The sequence below is a fragment of the Ranitomeya variabilis genome, chromosome 2 (assembly GCF_051348905.1).
Source record: "Ranitomeya variabilis isolate aRanVar5 chromosome 2, aRanVar5.hap1, whole genome shotgun sequence".
Taxonomy (NCBI): domain Eukaryota; kingdom Metazoa; phylum Chordata; class Amphibia; order Anura; family Dendrobatidae; genus Ranitomeya; species Ranitomeya variabilis.
Window position 1 is genome coordinate 19967799 of NC_135233.1, and position 23912 is coordinate 19991710.

The 23912-nt window shown below is 44.2% G+C and overlaps 1 protein-coding gene across 1 annotated transcript in view; it reads left to right on the forward strand.

Annotated features, from left to right (window-relative positions):
* Positions 1–4766: 4766 nt before the first annotated feature.
* LOC143804207 (uncharacterized) overlaps positions 4767–23912 on the forward strand; it is a 46912-nt gene continuing 27766 nt past the window's right edge. The window contains exons 1-7 of the mRNA XM_077282066.1: positions 4767–4985; positions 5093–5260; positions 5344–5467; positions 5583–5680; positions 6232–6289; positions 9946–11405; position 13048. Of these exons, the coding sequence (XP_077138181.1) occupies positions 4878–4985; positions 5093–5260; positions 5344–5467; positions 5583–5680; positions 6232–6289; positions 9946–11405; position 13048 (2017 nt within the window). The 5' untranslated portion in view covers positions 4767–4877. The remainder of the gene's footprint in view (positions 4986–5092; positions 5261–5343; positions 5468–5582; positions 5681–6231; positions 6290–9945; positions 11406–13047; positions 13049–23912) is intronic.

Sequence of the window (23912 nt, forward strand, 5' to 3'; positions counted from 1 at the left end):
TCAAAGGATGTCTGTCATCTGGGTGGTTTGTGATCGCTTTTTTAAGATGGTCCATTTGGTACCCTTGCCTAAATTACCTTCCTCCTCTGATTTGGTGCCATTATTTTTACAACATGTGGTTCGTTTGCATGGCATTCCGGAGAACATTGTGTCGGACAGAGGTTCCCAGTTTGTCTCTAGGTTTTGGCGGTCCTTTTGTGCTAAGATGGGCATTGATTTGTCTTTTTCTTCGGCTTTCCATCCTCAAACAAATGGCCAAACCGAACGAACCAACCAGACTTTGGAAACCTATCTGAGATGCTTTGTTTCTGCTGATCAGGATGATTGGGTGACCTTCTTGCCATTGGCTGAGTTCGCCCTTAATAATCGGGCTAGTTCGGCTACTTTGGTTTCGCCTTTTTTTGCAATTCTGGTTTTCATCCTCGTTTTTCTTCGGGGCAGGTTGAGCCTTCTGACTGTCCTGGTGTGGATTCTGTGGTGGACAGGTTGCAGCAAATTTGGACTCATGTAGTGGACAATCTGACGTTGTCCCAGGAGAAGGCTCAACGTTTCGCTAACCGCCGTCGTTGTGTTGGTCCCCGACTTCCTGTTGGGGATTTGGTTTGGTTGTCTTCTCGTTATGTTCCTATGAAGGTTTCTTCTCCTAAGTTTAAGCCTCGTTTCATTGGTCCTTATAAGATTTCTGAAATTCTCAACCCTGTGTCATTTCGTTTGGTCCTTCCAGCTTCTTTTGCCTTCCATAATGTGTTCCATAGGTCGTTGTTGCGGAGGTACGTGGCGCCTATGGTTCCCTCCGTTGATCCTCCTGCTCCGGTGTTGGTTGAGGGGGAGTTAGAGTATGTGGTGGAAAAAATTTTGGATTCTCGTATTTCGAGACGGAAGCTTCAGTACCTGGTTAAGTGGAAGGGCTATGGTCAGGAGGATAATTCCTGGGTTGTTGCCTCCGATGTCCACGCTGCCGATTTAGTTCGTGCCTTTCATTTGGCTCGTCCTGATCGGCCTGGGGGCCCTGGTGAGGGTTCGGTGACCCCTCCTCAAGGGGGGGTACTGTTGTGAATTCCGTTCTCGGACTCCCTCCTGTGGTCATGAATGGTACTTTGGTTAGTTCTGCTCTTGGACTCCCTCTGGTGGCTTTGAGCGGAACTGCTGATCACTGAGGTTGGCTTTGTCAGCTGCTCTCGTTTATTGCTGCTGGCTTCCCTATTTAACTCCACTCAGATCGTTACTTGATGCCAGCTGTCAATGTTTCAGTATTGGTTCAGATCTCTCTTGGACTTCTCTGAGGACCTGTCTACTCCAGCAGAAGCTAAGTCTTTGCTAGTTCATTTGTTGTTACTGCTTCCTGAATATATTTCTTAGTACTGCTAATTTCTAGTCCAGCTTGCTATCATGATATTTCCTTGCTAGCTGGAAGCTCTGGGGTGCAGAGTGGCACCTCCACACCGTGAGTCGGTGTGGGGAGTCTTTTTGCTTACTCTGTGTGGTTTTTTGTAGTCTTTTTGTGCTGACCGCATAGTTCCCTTTGCTATCCTCTGACTATTTAGTGAAGTCTGGCCTCCTATGCTAAAACCTGTTTCATTCCTGGGTTTGTGACTTTCCTCTTAACTCACAGTCAATATATGTGGGGGCTGACTTTACCTTTGGGGAATTTCTCTGAGGCAAGGTTAGGCTTCTTTTCTATCTTTAGGGGTAGTTAGCTCTTAGGCTGTGAAGAGGCGTCTAGGGAGAGTTAGGTACGCTCCACAGCTATTTCTAGTGTTTGTGATAGGAGTAGGATTTGCGGTCAGCAGAGTTCCCACTTTCCCAGAGCTTGTTCTGATTACTAGTTTACTCATCAGGTCATTCCGGGTGCTCCTAACCACCAGGTCCATAACAGCTGTCATCTACCGCCCCAGAGCTAGCCATCTCCACCTTTCTCGATCACTTCACCACCTAGCTACTTCATTTCTTCTCTGCTGACATCCCCACTATCATCATGGGTGACTTCAATATCCACATTGACACTTCCACCTCAGCTGCCTCTAAACTTTTATCGCTCACTGCCTCCTTTGGCCTCACACAATGGTCCTCTGCAGCCACTCACAAAGATGGTAACACGCTGGACCTTATCTTCACCTGCCTCTTTTCCCCTACTAATCTCACTAACTCGCCCCTTCCCGTCTTACCACAACCTACTTACATTCTCTTCCCTCCCCTCTCCTAGTGTGCAACCCCCTCTTCACAAACTCACCCACACTTGCAGAAATCTCAAACACCTCAATTTACATTCATTCTCTTAAGTCCCTTCACCCTCTTACAGACATATCTTCCTTACATGACACAGGTGCTGCTGCCACTTTATATAACACCACAATAACAACAACACTCAATTCGGCCGTCACCTCCCTCTCCTCTCATTTCTGCTGAAGACTTTGCCTCTTTCTTTAAACAGCAGATCGATACGAACAGAGAAAGCTTTGGCCAGCAACTCCCAATGCCCCTCTTAGCTCCTCAACCCTGTTTCTCCAAAGCCAGCTTCTCCACCATGACAGAAGATCAGCTCTCCACCCTCCTTTCAAGATCACACCTCACCACTTGCATGCTTGACCCGCTCCCGTCTCACCTCATTCGTAACTTCGCCACAGTCTTCATCCCAACTCTAACATACCTCTTCAACCTCTCACTTACAAATGGTGACTTTCCCTCATCCTTCAAACATGCCTCGATCACACCCATCCTCAAAAAGCCCTCCCTTGACCCATCCTCTGTGCCTAGCTATCACTCAATATCTCTTCTCCCTTATGCCTCGAAACTATTTGAACAGCGTGTCCATCTTGAACTGTCCTCCCACCTCTCCTCCTGCTCCCTCTTTGACCGGTCACAATATGGCTTCTGACCACATCACTCAACTAAAACTGCCCTAGCTAAAGTCACCAACAACCTACTAACCGCTAAGAGCAAGCGACACTACTCTGTCCTCCTTCTCCTAGACCGGTCTTCTGCCTTCGACACTGTGGACCATTTCCTCCTGCTACAGATTCACTCATCTCTTGGCATCACAGACTTGGCCCTATCCTGGATCTCATCATATCTAACAGACCGAACATTCAGTGTCTCTCTCCCCCACACCACCTCCTCACCTAGCCCCCTGTCTGTCGGTGTTCCTCAGGGCTCAGTTCTATGACCCCTACTCTTCTCCATCTACACCTTTGGCCTGGGACAGCTCATAGAATCCCACGATTTGCAGTATCATCTCTACGCCGATGACACTCAGATCTACCTATCTGGACCTCACCTCCTTACTGACCAAAATCCCACAATGTCTGTCTGCTATTTCAGCCTTCTTTTCTGCTCGCTTTCTAAAACTGAACATTGACAAAGCAGAATTCATCATCTTTCCCCATCTCACTGTGCCCCTCCACGAGACCTATCCATCAATGTCAATGGCTGCTCACTTTCCCCAGTCCTGCATGCTTGGTGCCATGGGGTGATCCACGACTATGCCCTCTCTTTTAAGCCACATATCCAAGCCCTTGCCTCCTCCTGCCGACTCAAACTCAAATGGTATATTTCCCGGATCCGCGCATTCCTTTACCATGAAACCACAAAAACACTAGTGCCTGCCCTTATCATCTCCTGCCTCGACTACTGCAACCTCCTACTCTCTGGCCTCCCCTCTAGCACTCTGGCACCACTCCAATCCATCCTACACTCTGCTGCCCGACTAATCCACCTGTCTCCCCGCTATTCCCCAGCCTCTCCCCTATGCCAAGCCTTTCACTGGCTTCCTATTGTCCAGAGGCTCTATTTCAAAACCCTCACAATGACATACAAAGCCAACCACAACCTGTCCCCTCCATACATCTGTGACATGGTCTACCGGTACTTAACTACACCTTCGATCCTCTCAAGATCTCCTTCTCTACTCCCCTCTCATCTCTTCTTCCCACAACTGCATACAAGATTTCTCTTGAGCCTCCCCCATACTCTGGAACTCTCTACCTCAACACATAAGACAGCTCTACACTATATATAAACACAGCTTCACGCTATATACACAGCTCTACGCTATATACGCACAGCTCTACACTATATACACACAGCTCTACACTATATACACAGCTCTACACTATATACACACAGCTCTACACTATATACATAGCTCTACACTATATACACACAGCTCTACACTATATACACAGCTCTACACTATATACACACAGCTCTACACTATATACACAGCTCTACACTATATACACACAGCTCTACACTATATACACAGCTCTACACTATATACACAGCTCTACACTATACACACAGCTCTACACTATATACACACAGCTCTACACTATATACACAGCTCTACACTATATACACACAGTTCTACACTATATACACACAGCTATACACTATATACATAGCTCTACACTATATACGCACAGCTCTACACTATATACTCAGCTGTACACTATATACACACAGTTCTACACTATATACACACAGCTCTACACTATATACATAGCTTTACACTATATACGCACAGCTCAACACTATATACACAGCTCTACACTATATGCACACAGCTCTACACTATATACACACAGCTCTACACTATATACACAGCTCTACACTGTATACACACAGCTCTGCTCCGCATACTATAGTCATGATGGCCGAAACTGTTGTCACCCTTGAAATTGTTCCATAAATGAAGTATTTTTCTGTCACCTATAACAGCATCATAGAGATAGGGGATCTGCCCTTACAGGACAGGAAACCTACAGAACAAAAGGGCAGTACTCCTTCCTTGCATCATTTGGTTTCCTGTCCTATCCTGTGTGTAATCTCAAGTTCCAGGTACAGGACTCTAGCAGGTAGCATTTTCCTAATAAATAATAATGGTCCTCTCCATCTGTGACCCCCCTAGGATGGAGCAGGACACAGACCACATGGCGGCTCGGATATTAGACCTCACCCTGGAGATAATCTACTGGATCACTGGAGAGGTGAGATCTTCACATCACTCTGATCTCTAGGAATAAAGCAGGGAAATGACGGGAAAGGTGAAGGATTCTTGTCCTCTGTGTAGTGATCAGCGTCTCCCCATACACAGGATCACACAGTAGTGAAGACGTCGTCTGGGGAGTGTGTGACCCCCCGTGTGTCAGGAGGGCGGAGCAGGACCCCGAGTGACATCACCGAGCCTCCACCTCATTCACTGATACATGAGCAGAAGATCCTAGAACTGACCAATAGGATCACTGAGCTGCTGAGCGGAGAGGTGAGCGCTGCCGGGAATGCTGGGACATTATACAATAAGGCCGGGGGAGGGGTCTGCTAATGGCGGGTCATTGTGTGTGTCAGGTTCCTATAAGGTGTCAGGACGTCACCGTCTATTTCTCCATGGAGGAGTGGGAGTATATAGAAGGACACAAGGATCTGTACAAGGACGCCATGATGGAGGATCACCGGTCCATCACATCTCCGGGTAAGAGGAGACCTTCCTGGGTTGTAGAGAACAGGTCTGAGAGTCGTCTAGATTCCCCATCATCTGCTCATCACATATAGACAATGTATTCAGTCACTGCGGTTATTTCCTATAGATGGATCCAGTCCGAGAAATCCCCCGGAGAGAAGTCCCAGTCCTCTATATTCCCAGGATCGGCCAGAGAAGGAGGAAGATGTCCCCCGGGATCATCAGGTAGATGAGATTTCTGTACATTCTCTATAGATTGATGGAATGTGGCTTCTACTAACTACGACGAACACTTTGGTAGTCTATATTTGATTTTGTGTTGATTGTTGTTGTACAAATGGTTTCAGAATACACTTGGATTCTAAAATTCAATGTGGATGTATTGTAGATAAAGTGTAAATATAAATAACGGCACAATGCCAATCTGCTGCTTCTAAGACAGAAAACTATCATGATTCAAGAGTTATCGACTCACTAGTTGTATAAAAGGCTTACCTACCTTTAAAAATCTTTCATATTTGCAAATAATTTAGCAACGGATGTTACTGAGCAAAGCATATATTTCACGATGGACCGAAATCATTTACTGCAGAGAAATAACAGGAATACTGTCTATGTGTAAAATACTGGAATGTTGAGGGTGAATGTTGATCTTGTTTGATCACCACTTGGGAAGATTTTTCATCTTTTCTGGCTGATTGGTTCATGCCTGGAGGGATAAACTAGGATTCACTTTTCTTTTTTTTTCTCAATTCTTTACTGTGGCATTCTTGCAGGAAAGTTCTGGTAGAACTGTGAATGGACTCAAAACCCCCACATCAGAGTCAGCGATCGGTAAGAGCCGCTCATAGATCTTGTGTAACTGTATATTTCCTAATTAGTTGGATCACTGCTAGAAAGGTCAGAAAAATGTCGTCCTCGTGATTATTACTATTTTTCTTAACAATCAGTATTAGTGATGAGTGAGTATAGTCATTGCTCGGGTTTCCCCGAGCACGCTCGGGTGGTCTCGTGTTTGTGAGTGCTCGGACATTTAGTTTTCCTCGCAGCAGCTGCATGATTTGCGGCTGCAAGACAGCGTGAATACATGTGGGGGTTGCCTGGTTGCTAGGGAATCCCCACATGTATTCAAGCTGTGTAGCAGCCTGTAAATCATGCAGCTGCGTCAACAAAAACTAAATCTCCGAGCACTCACAAATACTCGGAGACCACCCGAGCGTGCTCGGGAAAACCCGAACAACGATTTTACTCGCTCCTCACTAATCAGTATAATTTTACTTATTCCCTCCCAGTGGTACAATGTGATACAATATGGAAAGACCCCATCATAAATAAAATTGTTGTGCAAATGCAAATTCATTGTGACTTTTACATGACAACATTAGCCGTGGTTATGAGAGCGTGGAATGTGGGCTCCACTAATGACAGTCTTAGTGAAATACAAAATGTTGGTGGCCAAACAAGAAGAGAAATAATGCAATATTATTGAATCTTGGGAAAATAAAAAAAATATCTGGAAAAGGGGTATGACTTGTAAGGATCTGGGCATGTTTGAAAAGGATAAGATGACTAGAGTTTAGAACACCTTGTGCGGTGTTCCCAATAAGCAGTGGTTAGTACCTGCAAAAAGTACTGGAGATCCTAAGGACAATCGGCTACTCAATAGTTCCACAAAAAAAGCTTTTCATATTAATTTGCATTGGCGTCTGAAACATGATGAAGTGTAATTTGAGATTCATATTTTGCACTATGATAAACAATTTTTCAATCTAAAAGAAATAAAATAGTAAATACACCGGCGCTCCAAGAATTATTAGATGTAGGAGTGGGGGAAGCTGCTGGTGCCTAGACGGCTACTGCGCCAAGCCTGTCATATATATACAAAAAAGGTAAAACCAAAAGTTAGGTCACCGCGCTACCTATCTCCCAGATATTAAATATAAAAAGCTGCAAAGTACCCACAAAGGGGTTAAAAATAAAGCACTTAGGCTACGTTCACATTTGCGTTGTGTGCCGCAGCGTCGGCGCCGCAACGCACAACGCAAACAAAAACGCAGCAAAACGCATGCACAACGCTGCGTTTTGCGCCGCATGCGTCCTTTTTTTCATTGATTTTGGACGCAGCAAAAATGCAACTTGCTGCGTCCTCTGCGCCCGGACGCGGGCGCCGCAGTGACGCATGCGGCGCAAAACGCAAGTGCGACGCATGTCCATGCGCCCCCATGTTAAATATAGGGGCGCATGACGCATGCGGCGACGCTGCGGCGCCCGACGCTGCGGCGCTGACCGCAAATGTGAACGTAGCCTACCAGGTGGTTGAAGTGCCAAAACTTGGACTGTGGACGTTTAGTGGAGCGCTGAAGAGGTGAAGGCGGCTGCTCCTCCGTAAATCCAAGATAAGGAGGTCCGAACGGCAGTGTAAGGTGGCAGGCCCGGGGGGAGCGTCCCCTGACGAAGAAGGTCCGGTGACCTTCGAAACGCGTAGGCAATAGAGGCCCTGTTCGGCACTCGTCTTCTGCTCCATTTTTTCGTAGCTCCGGGTGACGTCACCCAGACCACGCCCCCCTATTCCTCGTTGCAGTGTAGCGGCGTCCCTGGCCAGGACGCCGCGTGTCTACATTCCCGGCGTGTGCGCGGCAGCTAGGCGCCCATAGGGAGGACGCTCCCCCCGGGCCTGCCACCTTACACTGCCGTTCGGACCTCCTTATCTTGGATTTACGGAGGAGCAGCCGCCTTCACCTCTTCAGCGCTCCACAAAACGTCCGCAGTCCAAGTTTTGGCACTTCAACCACCTGGTAAGGTTATTTTTAACCCCTTTGTGGGTACTTTGCAGCTTTTTATATTTAATATCTGGGAGATAGGTAGCGCGGTGACCTAACTTTTGGTTTTAATTTTTCAATCTACATGGGCATCCTTTTCCCAGAAAACTTTTTGGCAGCCTCGGACTTGGAGGTCGTTGAGGAGAAATTGCTTCTAAACCATTTCATTTAGGAATAAGCAATATTATTTCTCCACTGCCTATAGTTAAGGATGTCAAATGCTAACAGGTTCTGTGTCCTTGACTGTTATAAAAAATGCCTCTGATTGGTTGATGTTTTCCTTAGTGACAAGCCATGGAATACAATCACAGTTTTACTGAGATGAGCAATAGATTACACAGTCCATGAATTTGTATTAAACATTCAATGTTTTCTGTCAGTTTGCAAATTAATCTGGTCTTATAATTCTCATGTACATAATTCTTTAGCATTGGGCTATCCCTTCACCATAGATATGCTTTTTACTTGCAGATAGACGCCGTTGTCATGCGTAACAATAATTGTGGTCCAGAATTCTAAGGAGTCCAAGTATTCAACTTGAATGTCCTGCTCATGCCGTATTTGGGTATATAAGGCCAATATATTCATTGTAAACCAATACCATTCACCGTTCCATTGGACATTTTTAGGAAGGGTTGAAAAGTGATTAGAAATCAATTAATTATGCAGGAAGAGTGTTGTAGGGTGAATAAATGGAAATCAATGAATCTCCTTATAATAGTGTGACGCTAGTCACTAATGTGACTCTAGGCACTACTCACTTACAAGCAGTGAGGCAGAAGAGTCAGACATTCTGGGGTCAATGCCAAGAGAGTACGTAGATAACTAAGGGAAAAGACGAAGGCGTAATCAGGTCACAGTCCAGGGTCAATAACAAGAGATAGCAGATTAAAAGCCGAAGTACAAGACAAAGGGATAGTCAGAACACAGTCCAAAGGGTCAGGCAGCAGAAGATCAGAACTCAGAGCAACAGAAACAGGCTACCACTCACCAAGAAGGCCAAACTACATCTGGCAGGGATCAGGGGCAGACAGCTCAGTTAAGTAGCTGGGCAATCACCAGAACACTGAACACCTGCAGAAAGTCCCGCACATCCCAGTCAGATTGGACAGCAGAGCTGTCAATCAAGGCACCGACAGTCCAGCAAGACAGTTTCCATAGAACAGCATAGCAGTCTTTCACTGAGTGGAGGAATCGTGACAATAGTCCACTAATACCAATATTTACAAACCCTGGGTTTTACCTCGATTTTACTATTCTTCTCGAGCTCTATATGCTTGCATATCTACCTTTTAAAAAAATTTACTTTTGATCATGGCCCCCAAAAATTTGAAAAGTTAAGATCCCAATACACATTTGATTAAAGTCATCCAAACCCACTGATATTGATTGATTCAGCAGTTTTATGGGTATGACAGCCACCTACAGATTGTTGGAGGGATAAGGATCCGGCATGTCTAATTTTGGATTGTAAGTCTATGTTCTCTTAAGAAATAAGCCTCTGTCAAAGATGTTTGGCAGCGGCTCTCTTATAAAGAACACGGGAGAGTTGGCCAATATAACTCCTGGACGGATGATTGACCGATCCATTGCTTGGCCAACATCTATCTAAAGTGTATAAGGGGCTTTATTTTGCTTGGAGAAATACAAGATTTTTTTTTCTTTTTCCAGGTGAAGAGTGGATCAATACCTCCCATGGAAATGTCCTTTTATCTCCAATTTGTGAAGTAGAAGATAGCATTACCACCCAAGCTAATTCAATTGCTTCTGATGTAATGATTGTTCTTCGCAGTAGAGATGTATCAGCTGATACTACAGCTCAGAAGAAACCTTCATCTAATCAATCAATGATTGGCAAGCCAAGGATAGGATATAGATGGGGAAAAAGTTTTCAACATTTCAGAAAAAAATCAAATCTTTCCTTGCATGAGAGAATCCATAGAGACGAAAGGCCATTTTCATGTTCAGAATGTGGGAATTGCTTTAAGTGTAAAGGGGCACTTGAAAGACATCAGAGAACTCACAGAGGAGAGAAGCCATTCTCATGTCCTGAATGTGGAAAGTATTTTAGTCAGAAATCAAATCTTATGGAACATCTGAGAATCCACACCGGGGAGAAACCATATTTATGCTCAGAATGTGGAAAATGTTTTACCCAGCAGTCTGCTTTGGTTCATCATCTGGGAAATCACACTGAGGAAAAGCCATTTTCATGTCTTGAATGTGGGAAATGTTTTAGCAATAAATCAGTTCTTGATAAACATCAGACAACTCACAGAGGAGAGAAGCCGTTTCCTTGTCCAGAATGTGGAAAATGTTTTAGTAAAAAATCAAATCTTGTGAAACATCTATTAATTCACACAGGGGAGAAACCATTCCCATGTTCAGAATGTGGGAAATGTTTTGGCAAAAAATCAAGTCTTATGGAACATCTAAGAAGTCACACAGGGGAAAAGCCGTTTTCATGTTCAGAATGTGGGAAATGTTTTAGTCAGAAATCAAATCTTGTGAAACATCTTAGAATTCACACAGGGGAGAAACCATTTTCATGTGTTCAATGTGAGAAATGTTTTAGACAGAAATCTGCTCTTGTTAAACATCATAGAACTCATAACGGAGAGGAGCCTTTTATATGTCCTGAATGCGAGAAATGTTTTAGTCAGAAATCAAGTCTTATACAACACCTAATAAGTCACACTGGGGAGACACCACTTTCATGTTTACAATGTGGGAAATGTTTTCGCAAGTTTTCAAGTCTTATGGAACATATGAGAATTCACACAGGGGAGAAGCCGTTTTCATGTTCACAATGTGATAAATGTTTTAGGCACAAATCAAGTCTTGTGAAGCATCTGAAGCATCTAAGAACTCACACAGGGGAGAAGACCTTTTCATGTTCACAATGCGATAAATGTTTTACCCATAAAGCTAGTTTTACTCATCATCTAAAAACTCACATTGAGAAGAAGCCATTTTCATGTCATGAATGTGGCAAATGTTGTAGCAAGAAATCAAATCTTGTAGAACATCTAAGAACTCACACAGGGGAGAAGCCATATTCATGTTCAGAATGTGGGAAGTGTTTTAGCTATAAGTCAGGTTTCGTTAAACATCAGAGAACTCATTTTAATGTTCAGATTGTAGAAAAATTGGCAAGTGATGCCTTCTAATGCGTAACTAAACTTCTTTATTACCTACAGTCAGGAATCCACAGCGGACTTGTGTTGAACTATTGTGGTGCTCTAATTGTCTGTGCAATATGACTATCCCCACAGGACCAGGGCTGAAACATGGCTACTCTCCCGCTAGAAAGACTGAGACCATTAATTACTGTTTCATTCCTTTTATGCCATGTTCAAAGCTAAAAGCTGCATAGGATGTGATAATCGGGGGAGGGGACACTCCTTTTGACCTTATACACACTTTATTCGTATCACTTTGGATCAGAACATCTTGTACTGAAAGTGATTAATCATTTGATACTTTAAAAGTTAATATGATAAAAGTAATTAAATAGATCTTAATTTTCCATTTTTGGTGGAAAACTTGGATAATAGACCCATCCCTTACTAGAGTGTGATATTACTGGTATAGTATGAGTTGTTCTGACATTCTTATCCTTTTAAAAAAAGCACTTCCAATAATATTTTTATTAGCTATCCCTATGTAAATATGTGTGTAATGTAATAATATACTTACTGTCAGGGAAAATATTGATTTGTCGGGACTTTCTTAATCTCACCAATCCCTGATATCACAGGCCAGGAAGCGGTACCACCCGCTGTGATCTTTGGAGCGAAACGCACTCTGCTGTCCCCTATCATCCGGACAATTACACGATTGGCCAACGATCAATGGAGAAGGCCGCAGCCTGTTCACCGCACTAGGCCGGCTGTTAGAAAATTAGCGCTGAGCGTACAGCATATACACCTCCAGATTCCAACACATGGAATAGGTGTACACACCCCGGTACAGTCACAGCTAACTCTCTCATAACCTCAGACTACTCGCTGCCACCCCTTATCTGTTTCGGTCATTTAGACACCGTATGGTAGCTTATGGCTTCAAGGCGTAGTTTACAGAACAGAAGGAACAGAACTATTACATTTTACATTTAATCCAAAGGGAGGCAGTGGTTATGAAAAATATACAAAAATTTTACAAGGGGGAGGGGGGAAACAATACAGCATAAACATTTTCGTAAAATGGGAGGGACTAACAGGAGAACTTACTACACCGATCACAGAGACAATTCAGATTAGTCAAAGAAGAGTGCTTCTATTTGGCCATCAATAATGGGGTCCCTGCATATATGATATGTAACTGTCTCCATGAACGCTGATGATAATTGGGATAGATCTTTTATCAGACCCTGAGTCCCACCCACACACTCTTTGATGACCTCACAAGGGCCCGGTTGTGGGCTGGTCTCAGTCCTTCATGATTTTAGGAAATCCCAATATATGTAATAATTCCTCATGGTGCGACCAAAGTTTGAGACTGATGTCGTTTTTTATATCAGGATTTTATCTATGCTTAGAGACCAAACATGGCCTAGCTGCTGGTGGTTATATGACCCCTATGAATTTGGGACCTTTTGGCAGGGGTTATAATTATGAGAAAATATGTGGAATTTTTCCTAGTTATCCCCGTGCCGATAATGTACGTCTCATTAATATCGGATGGATAGAAATTCCAATATTCCATATTTTCTCACGGAGACATACTGTCTGCTCTCTCATTGTACTGCTGTGACCTTGGCGATTTGTAAAGGGTGTCAGATCTTCTTTGATCCACTCAGATCCTAATAAGACTTTTCCTGTCTCTCTCTATGGACAGTGCACATCATCTTCAGTCACCTAGATATAGAGAGGAATCCTCGCATTTTAATTAATCTGCCTCCCATCTATTTGTACACCGCCATTTTACATAAGACAGGGTTGAGCGCTAGCTGGTTCCTCCTCAGGACAAATGGTAGATGAAAGAAAAAAGGGAGGGGTTATATGAGGGATCTCAAGGATTTTTAATATTTTTTGACACTTACCGATTGCGGTCTTCCCTGGTTTCTAGTGCCGCTCCGGACCTCTTTCCACGCCCGTGACTTCAATTGCAACTTGCATAGGGCTCTGTTTGAACCAGACATCGCTTTTACAATGAAAGTCTATGCAGCCTTCTTCTGACTCCTCATAGACTTGCATTGTAAATGGACTTCTCCTGGCACACAGCTAGATCGCAGTTTGAGAAGGCAAATCAGAGTAGAAGTCACATGAGTGAAAAGAGGACTGAAGCACCACTGGAAACCGAGAACGACCGTGATCGCTAAGTATATTAACACGCTGGCGCTACACACACATTTACACTGGTTTCGCTAATGAAAAATAATTTGCAGTGATTCCTTAACAATAAACAAAATATGGGGTGGGTCAAGCCATCAATCTGAATAGTTAGGGTTAGGAATTCTAGGCAGCTCTAAAATGGACCAGGTTAGAGCAACTCCAATAATAGGAGAAGAGTCAGACGGCCATATAACTCAGACGAGGATCGCATGTTTTGACTTGCTGTCAGTTCTCCCGATCTGAGCGTGACAGCGTGCATTTCTATACAGCTTGGCTTGGATTGGAAGATCCATAGTCCAGTCTGAGCATTGTGTTTTGATCCTCATGCGAGTTATACGGCCGTCTGAGTGTTCCCTAAGCCAAGAGCAAATAGAAAAGATCCAGCGTGGAAAAATCAGTCTCAGGTAAGCAAAACTTCACATTTATTAGATACAGGTGAAAAACTCCATTTGTGTAGTATTGGACATATTAAGGGAGTAGATCTAGTCGTCTCGGTGTATAGACTTAGTCATGGCGTCCAGGAAAAATGAGTTGTGAAATTCCTCATATCAATAAATAAATGTGTCCCCGATGCAGGCTCCTTTTTAGTACACTCATAATGTCCTATAGGTTTTTCCTTGGCAATGATCATCCTCTTCATATGGGAGAGGACCATGTTTTTATAATGTTACTTTATATTAAAGTAAGTAATCGTGTTATACAAGTTATGAATATATTGTGGTCACTTTGAATTTTCTGTCTGAGGCTACAGTGATCGAGCAGGGTTACTTGTACAGCAGGGTTTTGAGGTCAGAGGTGCGTTTTCGGAGCCCAGCATGTTTGTTCAGATAAAGGTCCTTATTGAAAACCTTCACACATCACCTAGGACTGAGAGGTTAACCTTGTTCAGTGCTGCAAAAAGAAATAGTGAGTCTACCATATTAAATGCAAAGATAATAAAAATCTACCTTACTTATGTCCATATATGTGCCCCCTCCATATTCACCTACAGGAGCTTTTCTGACCTCCCGTTCTACATGCATAGATATTAACATGGAGTCAGTCGCTCTGCGGCTATAACATTTTCCCCTGTACAGGGATAACTACAATATTTTTGAGGGTGTCTTTGAATTTTTTGTCCATTGATCCAGAAAAACACTTGTGAGGTCAGACCCTACACAATGAAATTGGGAAGCTGCCTTTAAGTTCATTCTTACCCTTCAGGTTCCCTCTCTGTGTGTTTACCCTATCTTTCTGGGTAAGGTTATATGCATGTTGAAAGATCCGGCATCACCAAGGGCGTACGTTCCTGCACAGTTGCAACAGGGGGGTGTATCCAGCAGTACGCCCAAGGAAGGTAACAAAAAGCATATCTGTTTAGAACTTTTTCTGGGCTTTTTTGTTACCATTCGTATTATCCGTCTCTTTGATTTCTCATCACTTTTCCTCCTGCGGCCACGTCCAGGGAAGTCGGCTACAGTCCCATGGATCTTAAAGTTCTGAATAATATGTGCAGCTGTAGTCACAGGAACATCAAGCTGCTTGGAGATGTCTTATAACTTTTACCTGTAACATGTTTGTCTATAATTTTCTTTCTAATCTCCTGAGACAACTCTTTCCTTCGCTTCCTCTGGTCCATGTTGAGTGTGATACGCACCATGTCACCCCACACAGCACAGTGAGTATCTGTAGCCCTATATACAGGCCACCTCCTGATACCAGGATTGTAGACCCCTGTGATGATAGATAGTGGACACACCGTGATCTAACATGTCCCTTTTGTCACATTATTTAAAAAAAAAAAAATTTATACACACCTGTCTCTTTACGCTGGGCCTCCATGCAGGACTTTGGTCAGCGATGTGTGTTGCCCTCTCCCTTTGGCCTAAACCTGTTTCTACATCAGCCCACTGTCTGCAAATACCCTTCTGGTGTGCCTGAAACTTGTCAACAGGCCGCAACACTAAGGCAAGTCAAAGCAGGACCTCAAGGTGTAGTGGGAAGGCTCACACAACTCTCACACACTAGACCAAGTGTGCAGTAGGGTTATAACAAAGGAAAACAGTTTAAATCCAGCTCACCATAGAAGTTCATTCAAATTGAAAACAAATCCGTACACCGATGAAGACTTGGTTGGCAACAACCAGATTGAAGTAAGAGAAGGGTGTATCCAAGGGTGTATCGTGTGTATGAAGATGGGAGGCGCCGGACCCGGACCTGTGACGCCCATCAAACCGCCCGTGGGTGAGCATAATCTAACTTGTTTTTCTTATCTTTCAGGTTACATCGGGGGCTTATGTACAGAGAATGCTGTAGATAAGCCCCTAATTGCGGTGGCCGCAGCTTATTTGTGAAAAAATGAGGTGACAGATTCCTTTTAAGGGTCCCATCATTTCTGTCCAGGCCTATTTCATGAGTTTTATTTTTCTTTAGATTCTATGGAAGCATGGCTGAAAATTGCTTTCATTTGTTCATTTTCATAGATTTTTTATTTATTATTACTTTTGTCAGGTTTTGACCACGTGTGCATATACAGCATTCTATAATGCTGTATATGTGCCCCCAATCCAACCTGTAATAACTTCTATTATACTCACTTGCGGAGCAGTCCAACGTGTCATCCACACGAAGCAAGCAGGAGGGCGGCGATCATAAGATAGGAGGCGCCCGACCAAGAAGAGCGACACCCCTCGGACCGGACCGCCCCACAGGTGAGTGTAATTGAAGTTATTTTTCTTATCTTACAGGTTGGGGGCAGATATACAGTATTATAGAATGCTGTATATAATCTCTGAAAGGTGATGGCGGTATCTTACATCGGCCAAAACTGGTGACAAGTTCCCTTTAAAATGAGTTCACTGTCAATTTGTTGAAATTATTAAATCAAATAAATTTCAATTCACTAAAACCAAAATTTAGGGAACGTTCTTTATAAGGACAATTTTCTGATCATTGAGGGTTAAACCAGTCTGGAACCAGAGACCTTTACCAGTCATGAGAACAGGATTCTTAAATACTCCTTTGAAATAGAGTATGCATGCCACTTATTCTCTATGGAACTACTGGGGAAAACTGAGCACTAGAGATGGAAGACGTAGTTCAGAGAACTCCGTTTCATTGACCAGGTCAGTACTCCGTGACTGCTGGAGGGAGATCTGTGAATTTCCTTACCCCACAGAATTCCCGACTGATTTTGATTAGCCGTGCCTGCTGTACTGAAATGTTCTGAGGATCTGAAAACACCATAAAGAGACCAGAGCATGGAGGGGGGGGGTTGCAGGCAGAGGTGAGTTTTTTTTTATGTAGAGGCTATTATACTGTATGGAGTATTTTTTTGAGGCTTATTATACTGTATGGAGCACTTTTTGTGGGGTCATTCTACTGTATGGAGAGCTGTCTGTGGGGCCATTCTGCTGTATGTAGCACTTTTGGTGGGGTCATTATACTGTATGGAGAGCTGTCTGTGGGGCCATTCTGCTGTATGTAGCACTTTTGGTGGGGTCATTATACTGTATGGAGCACTTTTTGTGGGGTCATTCTACTGTATGGAGAGCTTTATGTGGGGCCATTCTACTGTATGGAGCACTTTTGATGGGGTCATTATACTGTATGGAGCACTTTTTGTCTGGCTATTAAACTTTATGGAGCACTTTTTGTGGCCATTGTACTGTAGGGCTGAGTAGGGATAACAGTAGGGGAGTCATACTATGATTGAGTCACCATTCCTTGTCGGGGGTATTGAGGAGGGAAGGTACAGTAGGGTCATCATACCATGTGTGTGGAGGGTACTGTGGAGGAATTCACTGTGGCGGTATCATACTGTGGGGGCACTTTTATTGCATCATGCTTTACGATGTGTATTATTCAAGGTTTTTTATCCTTTGTTATTACATATTTAAATTGGGCCATTTGCTTTTTACTTTTCCTACATTACGTATTATATTATTCCAATATTTTATTCCAAGATCTATTAATTCAAATGTATTTTGTTCATATGACAACCTCATTAAGTTTATTTCCATATGAAAAAGTTCATCATCACATTGTCATTCTCCTGGGTTTGAACCCTTTCTGCTGGGTGTTTAGGTTCTGTTATTCTGGCTGCAGCCTGTTTAGCATAACACAGGTGTTTTCAAATGCAAAGTCATATTCATCTTTCCCTGTCATCCTGACAGGCTCTATCTTCTCTATCAGCTTCCCCTTTCCCGGCAAGCTCAACTATATCCTTGGACAGTCCGTGTCCCATCTGTATCCTTGGACAGTCCTTGTCCCACCTGTGCCTTTCCTGTCACCAGCTCCTTTCAGCCCCTCATCCGGCTCCAATGGGAAGAGGTGCCGGCAACACTGTCACAGCTGCTCCCTCCCCGGTCTTAGACCCCGGATCCTGCTTGGGGATGATCCTGTCGAGCTGGTGCCCGTTGGCTCTGTTCTTCGACTGAGGCCACTTACTGCAACAACAGCTTTATCCCCATGGCCCATAACACTCTGTTTCACAACTGCTCACACGACCTGCCCTGGGCAGGCTGCCTGGGTGTCTGATCCTAATCAGGAAGTATCCTGACTATACTTCCCTGCTCTGTGCTGCCCCTTCCATTTACTTAACCCCTGTGCTGCCTACCTCCTCTATTCTATGCTGTCCTCTATCACTAATATGCCCCCCTCTATTCTACCTACTATTATCCTATACTACCTAAGATCCTATTCTAGCCTTAAGCCTGTCAACAGTACATGACATCACATTGTGGATTGTAAGCTCTCACGAGCAGGGTCATCTTATTGTGCTTTAATTATTGTATTGTTAATGTTGTTACTTATGACTTGTGTTTGAAACTGTTAAACTGTAAAGCGCTGCGGAATATGTTGGCGCTATATAAATAAAGATTATTATTAATATTACAGTATATAAACATTACATATCACATCAATAACATTAGGAAACCGCACATAACATTAATAAACAATGAGGTGCCGCATGTAACCGTGTGAACAGCGTCCAGGAGAAAGAAGGCACCACCTCCTTACACTTATTCACAAGATAAACTTTACTGGACAGTTCAAGTGCATCAGTCTTTAACACACAGTATTGGGCACAGCACCGTTTGGTTCCAGTTTCATCAGCACAGTACATTTTAAGCCTTTACTTACATTCAGATTGGACTATCCCTAACGCTTGATCCTCTTGTCAGCCTCAGGGATTTCTTGTCCGGCCCCACAGCAATCCCAAAATCCGTAACATTTCCCTCACGCAGTTCCCCATCCAGCTTCCTCTGTATGGAAGGGATAAAGGCACTCTCTTCAGTGCCTAGTTCAGTGCCTAGTTACAGGATTGTCAGCAGGAAAGTTGGTACTCCCTCATGCTGTCAGAACGATATGTATTCCATATCCCTCCAGCCCACTGCATCTTGAATTAGATCTTCACACGAACCTCACACTACAACTAACTTGTACTAAATAAAGCAGGAAGTATCTGTCCTTTTTACTTGACCTTCCCTCCCATGCATGGCTGGTCCCAAACATTTAACTGTATCCTACGTATTCTACACTATTCCCATCACTGTACACTAATAAGGCCCACCACTACCTGTCCTGCTCTGTCTGTCACTGCTCTGGGCCCTAAACCCTACCCTACATATAATCCTATGCTTACCCTACACCTGAGCTGAGTGTACCAGAGTTACCGTAGGCGTTACCAGACAGCACCCAACAGCCGCATCAGTACCTAACACTGTGCATTAGTCACATTTCACAATAAAACCGCATGTCAATATTCACACTACACAATTGTTGTCTTCAGGTGCAGGTACACGACGGTCTCTGTCATACCCTTGAGTCTAAGGGGTAAGGTTTCTCCTTGTGGAGAGTGACATACCAGCTCTGGCTTGTCAAGGTAAGGAGGCTTATTTGCCGTGCAATGCTCCTCTGGGAAATGTAATATGCAAATTGCCTCTTCAGGAAAAAAAGAAGACTTAAACTCTATAGCGCCACCTGTTGGAAGTAGCGATCCTACAAGTCACAATCAACCCTCTAACGAGTCGTGCAATATGACTAAGGATAAAAGCCAAATCAGTATCTCAATTCGCAGACACAGTGTTTCGGCTGTTGGCCCTCGTCAGTGCGAAGCATGAGAACTAATTTGGCTAGATGACACAAGGAGAAACCTTACCCCTTAGACCCCAGTCCAGAGCCTCTCACCTACACAAATTAGTTCTCATGCTTCGCACTGACGAGGGCCAACAGCCGAAACACTGTGTCTGCGAATTGAGATACTGATTTGGCTTTTATCCTAAGTCATATTGCATGACTCGTTAAACGGTTGATTGTGACTTGTAGGATCGCTACTTCCAACAGGTGGCGCTATAGAGTTTAAGTCCTCTTTTTAATAATAATAATAATAATAATAATAATAATAATAATAATAATTTTATTTATATAGCGCCAACATATTCCGCAGCGCTTTACAAATTATAGAGGGGACTTGTACAGACAATAGGCATTACAGCAGAGCCGGCCCGAACGTATAGGCGAACTAGGCGGCCGCCTAGGGCGCCGACCCTAAGGGGGCGCCAGAGAAAAAATAGAAAAAATTATAAAAAATCTTTTCAAAAGGCAAAAGGTGTATGGAGCGGAGCTGAATGTGTATGAGGTGCATGGAGCGGAGTCATGTGTATGAGGTGTACGGAGCAGAGTCGTGTGTGTATGAGGTGTATGGAGCAGAGCTAAATGTGTACGAGGTGTACGGAGCGGAGCCGCGTGTGTACGAGGTGTATGGAGCGGAGCGTGTGTGTACAGAGCGCAGCCGCGTGTGTAGGAGTAGCTATGTGTGGCCATTATACGGTACGAAGTATCATGTGCGGCCAATATACAGTATGGAGCATCATGTGTGGTCATTATACAGTATGGAGCATCATGTGTGGCCATTATACAGTATGGAGCATCATGTGTGGCCATTATACAGTATGGAGCATCATGTGTGGCCATTATACAGTATGGAGCATCATGTGTGGCCATTATACAGTATGGAGCATCATGTGTGGCCATTATACAGTATGGAGCACTGTGTGGCCATATTTTTTTGTTTATAATTATTCTTTATGAAACAGTGTGATCAGCAGTGCTAAATGGGTGTGGTTGGGACGTGGATATGGGTGTGGCTAGTTATGAATGGGTGTGGTCAGAGGCATGGCCTAAAATTTGCCGCGGCGCGCTTCGCACGCCGCAATCTTTGTCCCTCTTTCCCATCTTCAAAAGTTGGGAGGTATGTTAAAAGTAGTAGGGGCGCAACAAAATAGTTTTGCCTAGGGCACCGTAATCTCTTGGGCCGGCCCTGCATTACAGCATAACAGAAATCACATTTCAAAATAGATACCAGGAGGAATGAGGGCCCTGCTCGCAAGCTTACAAACTATGAGGAAAAGGGAGACATGAGAGGTGGATGGTGACAATTGATTTCGTTGTTCGGACCAGCCATAGTGTAAGGCTTGGGTGTTCATGTAAAGCTGCATGAACCAGTTATCAGCCTAAGTATGTAACAGTACAGACACAAAGGGCTATTAACTGTATAAAGTGTATGAGAACATGATGCGAGGAACCAGATTATGGTTTAAGTTTGTATTTTTTTTGTTTGATTTTTTTTTTTTTTTTGAATGGGCCACACAGGGATAGTTAGGTTAATGCGTTGAGGCGGTAGGCCAATCTGAACAAATGAGTTTTTAGGGCACGCTTAAAACTGTGGGGATTAATCGTATTAACCTGGGTAGTGCATTCCAAAGAATTGGCGCAGCACGTGTAAAGTCTTGGAGACGGGAGTGGGAGGTTCTGATTATTGAGGATGCTAACCTGAGGTCATTAGCGGAGCGGAGGGCACGGGTAGGGTGGTAGACTGAGACCAGAGAGGAGATGTAGGGTGGAGCTGAGCCATGGAGAGCTTTGTGGATGAGGGTAGTAGTTTTGTACTGGATTCTGGAGTGGATGGGTAGCCAGTGTAATGACTGGCACAAGGTAGAGGCATCGGTGTAACGGTTGGTGAGGAATATGATCCTGGCAGCAGCATTCAGGACAGATTGGATCGGGGAGAGTTTGGTAAGAGGGAGGCCGATTAGTAGAGAGTTACAATAGTCCAGACGAGAATGAATGAGTGAAACAGTAAGAGTTTTTGCAGAGTCGAAAATAAGAAAAGGGCGAATTCTAGAAATGTTTTTGAGATGCAGATAAGAAGAGCGAGCCAGTGATCGGTTGTGGGGGGTGAATGAAAGCTCGGAATCAAGGATGACCCCAAGGCAGCGGGCATGTTGCTTTGGAGTAATGGTGGAACCGCACACCAAGATGGCAATGTCAGGCAAAGGTAGATTAGTAGAGGGAGAGAACACGAGGAGTTCAGTTTTTGACAGGTTCAGTTTCAGATAGAGGGAGGACATGATGTTAGAGACAGCGGTAAGACAATGACTGGTGTTTTCTAAAAAGGTCGGCGTGATATCAGGAGAAGAAGTGTATAATTGGGTGTCATCAGCATAGAGATGGTACTGGAACCCAAATCTACTGATTGTTTGTCCAATAGCGGCAGTATACAAAGAGAAGAGGAGGGGGCCTAGGACTGATCCTTGAGGAACCCCAACAGTAAGGGGAAGGTGAGAGGAGGAGGAACCAGCAAAACATACAGTGAAGGATCGGTCAGAGAGATAGGAGGAGAACCAAGAGAGAACGGTGTCCTTGAGGCCGATGGAGCGGAGCATAGTGAGGAGGAGCTGATGATCCACAGTATCGAATGCTGCGGAGAGATCCAAGAGAATTAGCATGGAGTAGTGACCATTAGATTTAGCTGTTAGTAGGTCATTAGAGACTTTAGTTAAGGCAGTTTCAGTAGAGTGTAAAGAGCGGAAGCCAGATTGTAGAGGGTGGAGAAGAGAGTTATCTGAGAGATAGCGGGTAAGACGGGAGTGGACCAGGCGTTCCAGGAGTTTAGAGATGAAGGGAAGATTAGAGACAGGTCTATAATTAGCGGCCCAGTTTTGGTCGAGGGAGGGTTTTTTAAGTAATGGATGTATGATGACATGCTTAAATGAGGAGGGAAAAATACCGGAAGTGAGGGAAAGGTTGAATATTTTTGTTAGGTGAGAGGTGACAGCCGGGGAAAGGGACTGGAGATGTGATGGAATGGGGTCACTGGTGCAAGTGGTCGGGCGAGAAGATGCAAGGAGCCTGCTTACTTCTTCTGTAACTGGTTCAATGTCAGAGAGTGAGCGAGATGTAGTGGGGGAGGGAGGACAGTGCCTGGTATGAAGAGATTGGGAGATGATTTCCTGTCGAATGTGGTCAATTTTTTCTTTGAAGTAATTGGCCAGATCGTCAGTGCGGAGATCCGTGGTTGGGGCCTGAACTCTTTTTCTCTGAAGAGGCAATTTGCATGTCACACCCTTACAATTTACCACTGATCCATGTCTACAATCTTTCCGCATATTGTGGCCACATCTGTAGCCTGCTTTTGTTTATCACTCCATGTGCGATGAAGCTGCACTGACATCTCTGTACATGTTGTATCCTAGCAACTGCAGGACCTGTGGTGATGTCATGGTCATGTGATCAGTCACATGAGAGGGAGGAGTAAAGCCGTGGAGCTCTTACACTCTTCAGCACTTCCTGTCATGTGACCGGTGGGAGGTTCTACACTTCTTTAGCCGCAAACATCTACCACATTGATCCCGTTTGTATCTGATCACATGACTGTGACATCACCACAGGTCCTATGCGAGATTGCGTCTCCTTGTTTCCTCAGGTTCCTTATGCTCAAGACTCTGTCTTTATTAGGCGATGGTCCTCTCCATCAGTGACCCCCCGAGGATGGAGCAGGACAGAGACCACATGGCGGCTCGGATATTAGAGCTCACCCTGGAGATAATCTACTGGATCACTGGAGAGGTGAGATCTTCACATCACTCTGATCTCTAGTAACCCCTTCCCGACAAAGGACGTCCTGGTGATCGTGGGATTTCCTTCCACCTGTGAAGATGGTCGGTATTTGGAGTAGAGGGGGGAGGGGCACATTCAAAGCCAGTGGGCAGAACGATGCACTGAACGTCTTGGCCACGCCCAGAGTGCACCAAGCGCTAATTAGCATCTTTCACTAAACGTCACTCTTCTGCAGAACAGAGGCAGCGATTACAAGGGTAAGGCCATGTTCACACGTTCAGTATCTAAATCAAAACCAGCAGTGGGTGATAAATGCAGAAGTGGTGCAGATGTTTCTATTGTACTTTTCCTCTAATTGTTCCACTCCTGGTTTTGGCTACAAATACTGATGTGAAATACTGAACGTGGCCCAAGGGTGCT